The sequence below is a fragment of the Daucus carota genome, chromosome 8 (genome assembly GCF_001625215.2).
Source record: "Daucus carota subsp. sativus chromosome 8, DH1 v3.0, whole genome shotgun sequence".
Taxonomy (NCBI): Eukaryota; Viridiplantae; Streptophyta; class Magnoliopsida; order Apiales; family Apiaceae; genus Daucus; species Daucus carota.
The window spans coordinates 2,906,574-2,917,408 of NC_030388.2; the positions used below are offsets into that span (position 1 = coordinate 2,906,574).

General features: G+C 34.6%; 1 protein-coding gene across 4 annotated transcripts; it reads left to right on the top strand.

Annotated features, from left to right (window-relative positions):
* The first annotated feature begins 2,381 nt into the window (after window positions 1-2,381).
* LOC108200020 (uncharacterized) lies at window positions 2,382-6,831 on the top strand. Of its 4 annotated transcripts, none has more exons than XR_010286481.1 (7): window positions 2,383-2,539; window positions 3,163-3,539; window positions 3,633-3,759; window positions 3,842-4,166; window positions 4,249-4,341; window positions 5,237-5,460; window positions 6,428-6,831. XR_010286481.1 is itself a non-coding variant. In XM_064083305.1 (4 exons), the coding sequence occupies exons 1-4, from the start codon at window positions 2,525-2,527 to the stop codon at window positions 4,025-4,027; spliced, it is 705 nt and encodes a 234-aa protein (XP_063939375.1). In that variant the 5' UTR covers window positions 2,383-2,524; the 3' UTR covers window positions 4,028-4,167. The 4 variants fall into 4 exon arrangements, 1 of the variants encoding a protein (XP_063939375.1); XR_010286482.1 differs by having other exon boundaries at window positions 5,258-5,460; XR_010286483.1 differs by lacking the exon at window positions 4,249-4,341 and having other exon boundaries at window positions 2,382-2,539; window positions 3,842-3,882; window positions 5,068-5,460.
* Window positions 6,832-10,835: the final 4,004 nt, after the last annotated feature.

Here is a 10,835-nt window from a genome sequence, read left to right on the forward strand (position 1 = left end):
GTACGTGTAAATTTCCTTGTAGGATGAGAAGTCTTGAAAATCATCCCTTTATAGAATCTAATCCGGTTTTTAATTAGCCATTTACTTAGTCAATTATTTATCCATAAATTTTAAAATTAATTAGTGCTTGGCGGGCCTAATTCATTAATCGGGCTTGTATTTGCACGGATCGAGGTCATATCTAATTTTTGCATTTATTGTGTCTTCTAGGGTATTTTTTAGCCCTTATCGTTTTCTTCCCAACTTTCTGGAAACATTTTGAAATTATTGCGGATGTTTTTGTTCTTTGGTTATTTCTATTCCTCACTACAAGAAAAACGGGTAAAAATGACCGGCTAAATATGACCGACTTTAAATATGACTGTCTTCGGTCACATTTAAGGTCAAATCTAGAAATGCACAAGTCAAAGCTTAATATGACCGGTTAATTGTGACCGACTTTAAATTTGACCGTAGGTAGCCATATTTAAGGTCGGTCATATTTAGACAGTCATATTTATATTGTGGGTCCCACAAAATTTGGGAGGCAAAGTTCCCTCCAAAAAAAATTAGGATGACGTCATTATATTTGACCGCATTTGGTCAATAATAAAGCCGGTCATATTTGTTTTTTGAGCGGTAAATTTCCCGCAAATTTTCCCGAAATTTTTTAAATTATTATTTTGACCGGGTGTGGTCATATTTATAAATGTGACCGCCCTCGGCCAAACTTCATAATTGTGACTCTTTGAAGTCATATTTCACGCGTGAGGATTTGCAGTCATATTTAGATATGTGACCTCTGGCAGTCATATATACACTTGTGACCGCGGTTAGTCACATTTATAATTGTGACCGTATGCGGTGATATTTATATATATGACCGACGCAAGTCATTTTTACCCTTCCAATCTTATAACAAGGATGATGACATGTATGACGCTCGTACTATGCTAAGAGATTTTGCGGATGCAAATAGCTATTTTGAGGAACCAAATGCGGATGCAAAAGAATTTTATAAGTTGGTGAATGATGCCTCGGAACCAATTTATCCAAACAACAAGGATTACACAACATTGTCATTTGTCAACAAGTTACTACATTTCAAGAACAAGCATTATTGTAGTAACAATGGGTTTGATGAGTTACTTTGTCTTATTGGATCGGTGTTGCCTAGCGGTCACAAACTTCCAGGAAGCTATTATGAGGTGCGAAAGATGATATCGGGATTGAATATGGGGTACGAAAAAATTGATGCTTGTGAAAATGATTGCATGTTGTTCTATAAAGAAAACATCAATAAGACACATTGTGATATATGTTATACAAGCCGATACAAGGAGCAAAAGGATCCACAGAAAAAGAAGATCCCACGAAAGATCCTGCGCTACTTTCCTTTAACCCCAAGATTGCAACGTTTATTTATGGTTGAGAAGACAGCTGAATGTATGAGGTGGCACCACAACAGAGTTGTAGTTGAAGGTCAATTATCTCACCCCGCGGATGGAGATGAATGGAAGCAGTTTGATAGTAGATTTCCTAGATTTTCAAAGGAGATTCGAAATGTTAGACTCGGCCTATCCACTGATGGATTTGACCCTTTTCGTGATGCACACGCAAGGGAATATACAGTATGGCCAATTGTGATTGTTGTGTATAACCTTCCTCCATCTATGTGCACCAAGCTGGCTCCATACATGTTTATGCCTCTTCTCATTCCTGGACCGAACGATCCGACGAAAGACCTTCATGTTTATCTTCGACCACTAATTGATGAGCTAAAACTATTGTGGAACACCGGAGCAGAAACATATGATAGGTTTTCACGTTCAAATTTCATGATGAGGGCAACACTAATGTGGACAATCAGTGACTTTCCTGCATTGAGCATGCTTAGTGGGTGGTCCACTAAGGGCAAGCTGTCATGTCCAGTTTGTTTGGGAGAAGTTAAAGCCACTCAACTGAAGCATGGTGGTAAACCTAGTTTTTATGGCACCGCTCGATATTTTTTAGAGCCGGATGATCTTGAGTGATGACGAACATAATGTTGTAAGATACTATGTTCTTATCAATTCGCCAGAAGTGGGAAAATATTTGCGGTGAGATGTTTGTTTATTTTAACCATTTTTACAAATATAGATGATCATATCAAAATATTCAACTTACCAATTTTTTTTTAATGTGTAGTGGATTCCATAGGCTTGTGCAAAAACATTACCCACACTACAATGATGTTCAAAAAGATCAAATTCAAAAGGAGCAATTCATAGATTGGTTCAAAAGAAGGGTACGTATTTTATTGATAAAAATTAAGTAACTTAATTTTTTTTTCAAGCACTTATGTGATTTATGATTATATATAATATTTTAGATAGAAGATGATGAGGAGCTCAAAGAGCCATATTTAGTGTTTATATATATATGTAATGTTCTTTTCCCCCCTTTTTCACAGCCGCTTCCCCCCTTTTTCACAGCCGCTCTATTACATTCCGCTTCTCTTTAGGGTTTCGCTGCTCTTGGGAGTTCTCTCGAATCGCTCAAATCGATGGCCAAATCTCTGGTAAAATCGACTCTCCCTCCTGTCTATTTGTTGAATATGTGTAAAATCGCTGCTCTTTAGGGCTTGTTGTAGTTTGTAAAATCGTTGCGCTTTAGGGCTTGTTGTAGTTTGTTGAATATTTGTTGAATATGTGTGAAATCGCTGCTGTGTAGGCTTGTTGCTTGTTGAATATGGGTTGTTTGTAAAATCGCTGCTCTTTAGGGCTTGTTGTAGTTTGTTGAATATTTGTTGAATATGTGTAAAATCGCTGCTCTGTAGGCTTGTTGCTTGTTGAATATGTGTAAGCCTCGTTCTTCCTTGAGAAGTATCTGTAGTGTGCTGCTAAATTAGGCTATAACAGTTCAAAGAGGAAGAAATCCTCATGGGAATGTTCTAGATTTGGTACAAAGAGGAAGAAATCCTCTATGGGTTGTTCTAGATTTGGTACAAAGAGGAAGAAATCCTCTAGATTTAGTAAAAATGTGGATTAGAACTGAATAGAGGTTATATAATTATGGGTTATATAATACTTCTTTGCTGTACCTTGATGAATACTTGTGTTAGTTTATGAAATGCAATATTGAGTTACCTTACTTTATAATTTAACAGGGGTGTTAACTTACTTTGTTTGTAAATCATTTCAGGGAGCTGGTTCCAACGGTGGTAATGGAGGGGGGAAGGGAAGAGGTGGACGTGGAAATGGTGGTGCAGAAGGAAGGGGTCGTGGAGGTGGTGGACGCGGACATGATATTGGTGAAGGACGGGGTCGTGGAGTTGGGGAACAACGAAATATCAATGAGGAGGAAATGGGTGATCATAGAGCAGATATGGAGGCAGATATTGATGAGGAGGGTAATGGTGATGAAGGTCATGAAGAACAGGCAACACAAACACAGGAGAGTCGAATTGTACGAAGAGTTACGTTTGAGAGGGCCAACCGTAGTTGTTCTGTTGGTGATTACCATAAGAAACCAGCCAGGGATGAAGATAGGAGCATTGTTCATTTTCTCGAAGGAAGAAAGTATGTTTTATTCTTAGTTCTTAATCATTTTCTCATTTATATGTAACACATATCTCCACTGCATATGTTTAAACTATATTTTTAATTGTATAGTATCAGGGAGGCTAAGAAGAAAAAGACTCTAAGCTATATTATAAAAGTGAATTGGCGTGAAGATACGCATGAATCAAAGGGACTGGAACGTGAAGCCTTTTATGACCGCTGTCTTAGGGATTTCAAGGTTTTATGTACCTTTTATTTCGTTTCATTTTCAGATTAATTTCATGAGATGTATATGTAATCTTTTAAAATTATTTTGACAGAAATACTATGCCTATCCAAAGGATAGTGATCCAGATGAGGGGGATAGGGCTGTGAGAGTTTGTGAAGAAGAACTGGAAGAATCTTCCTTATCAGGAAAAGAAGAGGGCAGAGCAATCAGCTGTATATGCAAGGAGGGGAGGACTGAAAACTGCAACTCGACATACTTTCAAGCCTCATTACTTTAGCCAACGCATCTGGGACAACCTCAATTCGTATTGGGGGTCTGACCTATTTAAAAAAAGGTCAGCTAATGCTAAGAAAGCTCGAGCAAAGGTGGAGCATATTCACCACAGTGGGGCCAAGCCTTTTAGCCAGAGAAGGGAGGTATGTCATTAATCAAGTGCAGCTTTAATTGAAAAAATTATTTGTATTTATATCGTGTAACATGTCCAACTTATATGTACAGGAACTTGAGGAGAAAAAGCAAGGGCTTGTTTCCGATATGGAGTTCCTGGACCATGTGTACCACTTTGATGATCCGGCTTCTAAAAAGCTAAGGGTATAATACTTATTTCCCTTTTCTTGGAAAACTGACTATTGATTGCCACCTACTAATATACTCCTTAGTCTTAACCCAAAGTTTCATGATATGTTTGTTGGAATTTTTGTAGCATAGAATACCTCCACTTTTGCTGCTTTGTAGAATAAAGTGGAAAGTGAGCTCTTGCTTTTTCTTTACATCAATCCTTTTATTTTTGGATTCTCTGCAAATATATTGCTAAATATGCAAATATACTAATTTATTAAAAGCCAAGTTATCTCTGCTTTTATAGTACTTGTCTTTTGCTCTGTGCTCAGTGCCCCTGTCCTTTTAATTATAATACTAACTATTAACTAATTAGGAAGTTGTGTTAGAGAAGATAGTTCAAGAAGCCTAATTACTTGTTTTTTTGAGTTAGTATGATTGTTTAAAGCGGAGTGGGTGGATCATCGAACTGATTGTCCAGAATTAGGTGAATTAGGTGAGAAGCATGAGCCTGTGGGATTTGAGTTTTTTTACGAAAATGCTATAACTTTGGTAAGGCTGTTAATTATATTGTCACCATGATGTTGTTGATTCTACAATTCACATGCACGCTAGAGATCTCGAGGGGGAGATAATTTTTGTAATTATTAAGTTTTATCGTGCAATAAGTTTAGGATTGTTCTGCAAAGAACAAAGCTTTGCTTTGCTTTACGAGTGAGGTAAAAAACAAAGCTTTGCTTTTAATAGAAATCAAAAAGTGAAGACCAGTGGCTGATAGAATGGTAGCAAAAGCGACAGTAACTTAAACTTGAGAATTTACTCTACATTTTGCTAGCTGGAATGTTATGGTTAAATTATCTGACTTACCAAGTAGCTGATTTTTGGTTTAGAATTTTCTGTGGATTAAAATAATTTATAATGTTCTAAGATCTTGTGTTGAGGGCTTCAGCTGAGGTAAATCGTATGGTACGTTCCTTGGAGATGAGGGAGGTGCCACGTGCATTCTTAAATGAACAGATGCATCGCCTGGCCAATGAAGCCTTTCCAGACCGTGATAACCCAGTTGAGCAGGAACTATGGACCCAGTACATGCAACTAGCGACGGCTTTTGTTGTTGAAGCCTTGAAATTGAATGATAAGGTCATTTTGGAGGTAATTACTTACTTGATTATTACTTAGTTATGTCTAATTAATTGTACAAAAATACAACATATATGATAGTTAGATATAATAGGTGGGTGAGTAATAAAAATATTGTTTGCTGTGATAATCTAGTGATGTTTCCTGTGATAATCTATTGATTTTGATTATTGAAACACACCTGGTTCGCTGTAAAGTGAGTTGTTAGTGGTTGGTTGGTTAAACGGCTATGCTCTCATCATCAGGATCTTAATTTGAAATTAGTACTATGAGGGTGATTATTATACTACTAAATGAATCGAGGTTAGTTTGATACAGTAATCAGAAGTTTAAACTTTGAATTTTGAAGGTGAACTCTGATATTGATTTATTGACTATTTTTGAAAGTAAACGGTCCCTTAATTTTAATTAAGTGTTTAATCATTTTTAAATCCTACTAATGTTTAGACTTGGCAGAAAATTTTGAAGCTGGATATCCCACATGTATGCTGGATTATTTGGTACTAACGAGTTTTTATTAGTTAATTATCAAGAAACATATATTAATTTATTTTTGCTCATGCTTTTCTTTCTTTTAATTATCTCTGCAAAAAAGATAGATCTTGAAAGTGACACATCTCAGATTTCAAGTCTGAGGATTTTAGGAAAGGGCTGCCGCTAATTCTGTCTTGCTCTTAATTTCATGCGTGTTAGCCTGTTAGGCTTAAAATTGTGTTACAAACTTCAAATATACTTATATGTAATTGGTGTATATTTTGAGTTACTCCTATAGTGTATCAAACTTGTGATGTTAGGAACCAGGACCAATTTCTTGGGTGCAATTAAAACTCAAATCCTTTAAAGCAATCAGTTTCTGCAGTACATGCAAATCTCGAAGCAGTTTTGATTCTTTTATATCAAATTGGTCAGATTTTAGTTTAAATTATATTTGGCCAGCCACTATATAAATGTCTTCATATACTCTTATTATATATTGCAGGGAACTAGCATTGAAAAGGCACCAATAGATCGTGATACCTCTCGCACCAATGATGAAGATGACGACGAAGATGATGAAGCGGAGGACTTCCCCCTTCATTAGCTGCACAAGGTTTATCGAGGACTTAACTTTTGGAACAAATCTTTTGAGACTTGACTGTAAAGACTAAACATCACTGACGTAGATGTATATTTTGCGTACAAACTCAGTTAGTAGTACGTAGTCAGTCTATAGGGCCGTAGGGAGCCTTTAACTGAATTTGACTAAACGCTTAGTAGGTTGAACATATTTTGCTAAATATTCTGCGGAACCTAGCAGAACTTATGGTATCCAAGCTTCCTATATGATCTGATGTTGCATGTATTTGAAGGCTGCATGTATTTGAAGTAGTTTATCTTTTGCAATTCTTGCCTTGGTTGATTTTGGTTAGATAGTCATATGATTGGATTGGTGAATTGGATAAAAAATTTACAGGTGGGATTATGACCGGAACAAAAAGGTCATGCTAATTTTTTTTAAATTTTTTTTTTAATTTATCTGGCTGCTTGCGGTCGTAATAATATTATGACTAACCGAATACAGTCATATTTGGCTCATTTTATTTGTCTAAACCGGTCAAAATTACAAATGTGACCACTGAATAATAGTCAAATTTATAAATGTGACCACCGAATAACAGTCAAATTAATAAATGTGACCACTAAACAATAGTCAAATTTATAAATTTGACCACTAAAAAATAGTCAAATTTATCTATATATGACTGCCAATAAACTAGTCAAATTTATAAATATGACTGATCAACTAGTCAAATTTAAGTCAAAAGCGGGAAATTTGAATTTTTTTGAAATAGTAGCGGGAAATTTGAATTTGACGAAAAAATTGGAGACAAAAAATCGGAACTAAAAATGACTGGTTGAGGTCAAATTAGGCAGTCACATTTACGCAGTCATATTTAATCGGTCATTTTTAAGCAGTCACATTTGATTAAATATGACCGGAAATGTTAAATTCCACTAAGCTATTTGAGACCAACAAATTCCGGTCAAATTTAGCTAAATTTGACGGCGGGCAGTCATTTTTAGTTAAATATGACCGAAAATTGGCGGTCAAATTTACCCGTTTTTGTTGTAGTGCCTCCTTTTGTTTTTCGGACCAAAGTTTGCATTTCCGACCTATGTAGTTTGTAGGAAATAAAGAGAGTTGGTCGGTTTTCAGCTCATAATCGACCACCGACCGACCAATTGTGTTGGTTCTTTAAAACATGGTCATAAATAACTGATCGATAGAAAATGAAACTTTGAACCGACCGACGACCGGCCGCTATCTTCTAGATTCATTATTACCATAATTGGTCGGAAATTACCAAAATTGGACAGTTTTCAAGGGAGAAAATTTCAGAAACGGCAGTATTTACATTATAAACTATACCATATCCTTGTTATTTTACCAAACCAACAATGCCCAAACAATCACAAATTTCAAACCCAAAACCAAAAAGCAATATCCATTAATTTACTAAAACATAATTTAAAAGTTAACAAGCATTTTATATACAAGGATAGGATCAAATAATAACTTTTTTAAGTTACAAACTTACAAACTTTTTTTTATTCTCCCATCGTGTTATCCTTAGTTATAGAAAGTATTCATGTTGAAAATTCTTTAAAAAAACATCACAATTTTTAAAAATAACGCATAAATAAATCGCGCATTCAACACATTTGTAACTGGGGTTCAACATCGGATGTAGAACATTAATTATCATTATGTTGAATATATCTATAAAGATACTTAAACTGGGTGGGGTTTAGAAATATATATATTAGTTATATAATACGTTTAACTTAGTTCTTACATTCAAAAATTAGTTTATGTACTTCTCCAACACAGTTTCAATCGATGTTCAAAAAAATATGTTAGAAAAATATTGAGCTCAAATTATATATATGTTGAACGCAGAAAATTTGTAATTTTGTAAGTTTGTACCAGAACCCACCCCTATATATATATATATATATATATATTCCTTTAACAAAACGATCCAAACCATGCAAATGCACTTTACAACTAATCAACAATAGTTAGTTAGGTCTCGGTTAACAAAAGCAACATTTTAACAATTCATCATCCCCATAAATATTCATCATCCCCATCAATGTCGTTCTTAGAACTTTCACTATTAGTAACATCCTTATTTTCCTACAAAAATTCATCATTTGTAATTATGTCCTACTACATAAAATACAAACACACAAATATTCACTAATATATCATTTCCAATTTACATTTGTACCATTTACATAAATCATACACTATATCATCCTAATTCACTATTTGTGTGTGTGGGCGCGCGCGGGTGCTAGTGTCAATCTATATGCACAATAAAGTAGAAAATTTAGTAGAAATTACAATACTACGTGCACATAACATTACATCTATGATAATACTTATATAGACCGGAAACATATAAACTGCACAAATATATATATACTTATCTACGTATAGCTTGGGTTCCAGCCTCGTATTTGTTGCAAATGTCGGTCATGATTGTCGTGACAACGTTCACAACCTCTTTAAAGAAAATGGAGTTGAAGCTGCCTCTAGTCTCCGGATCAGAAACTTCGAGAAGGTTCCTAGCAAGACCTTTTAGCTCTGCATTATCCAACTGTGGATGGAAATGACCGGGGATTGCTTGTACATTAGTGAGAGCATGGCGAACGACTTGCAAAAATAGCAGGTCAGGTATATTTGAGCGGTTGGGGTCAGAGGATTAGGAACTTGCACCTCCCCTAGTCTTTTCTCTGAAACGGTGAGCCAAATTTCAACCGTGTGTTTGCAGGGACGGTTGAGAATCCAACAAGTCGATTCTTTTTTGGCTTGTTTGTGTGGTCTGTTGTTCCTTGCAGCCACCACTCCATGGCTCAGAGAAATCTGAGCGAGGAGTTAGGTCAACCCCTGAATTTTCTAGAATAGCACCATAGCGGGACTTGAAAAAATAAATAAAACTAAAGTAAATTACGTGTTTATATATATATATATATATATATATATATATATAGAGAGAGAGAGAGAGAGAGAGAGAGAGAGAAATTAAACAATTTTAAAAGTAGATATATATGATCAAGGTGAATTTGACAAAAGTTTTAATAATTTATTTTTGTTCAATTCAAGTACAATTATAGGAATAATTTAAAATTTTGTAATGCAAACAAAAATTTACCATTACTAGCTAAGTTGACGGTTGTAATCAACATTAGTACTGTTTAAAATGTAACACTAAATTTATATACTAACCGGTATGACCATCGCCCCTGACATAGTATAGACTAAATGTGGGTATTTCTTGCCCTTGTTGATCCCTCGTCTTCCTCGAAGCTTTTGTTGTATGTGTCTCTTTTATTCTGCCATCATTTCCTACAACAAAAGGAATACAATTAAGCATAGTTACTCCATTCTTAATTTACTAATCAATGAATTAAGAATATAGCATTATTGATTCATTAGATAATATAAGTGAACTTGATTACATATAAAATTGTACATTTAGTAAGTTTCGAATTATTATTTCAACAGCTTCAAATGATTTTGCACCTGAAGTGTACAAGGTCTCCACTTTTTCTCGATTCTGTGATCCAACCTTGAACCGATGCTTGTGATCTTCATTGTCCGAGTACTTCACCACATTTTCCCAGAGAGGGGGATGAAAATACCCTAACCTCACATTTGTTGCTCGATTTCTAGTTTCCTTCAGTTTTTTCTTCAAACGTTGCTTCTCCTCATTCATTAATTTTTTACATGTTATCTTCGTGTGCTCTTTAATGACCATTTTAATATTTAACCTTTTTTTATAATTATTTCTAAAATATAAAGACTCGGGTTGAGAATAATGTTCATTTCTAAAACAAATATATCATTTTATCTTTTATTTTTATTACATGTGAATATATTTATCATCTGTATAATTATTTATCATTATTATTTTTTTAAAAATTTGTATTTTTATTTGCATTGAAATGATTTCTTATATATAATTATATAATTTTTTTTGTTTTATCACGCTTGTTGTCTCATTATGAATTTCAGATATATAAAACGATAAGAGATACACAAAGATTAAGTTTTTGTGGGTGAAACTATTGATTTTATGTGTGTGTGTATTTGTTTCATTTGTTAATAAGTTTCGAAATTTTGAGAGAGAAAAATAGGTGTTGCATGATAGCTTTTAATTCTTTTTTTTTTTAAATTTTAACGGATACTATGATAAGTGACCTAAACGAAAGGATTTTGAGTTTGATGACCCTTGATTGCAAGTTTTTTGTCAGTTGAGTGACCAAAATGCAGCTTCAGCTGACTATACAAGCCACGGTGGATTTATTTAAGCAAAGTCACAAAGCTTAGTAAGTTT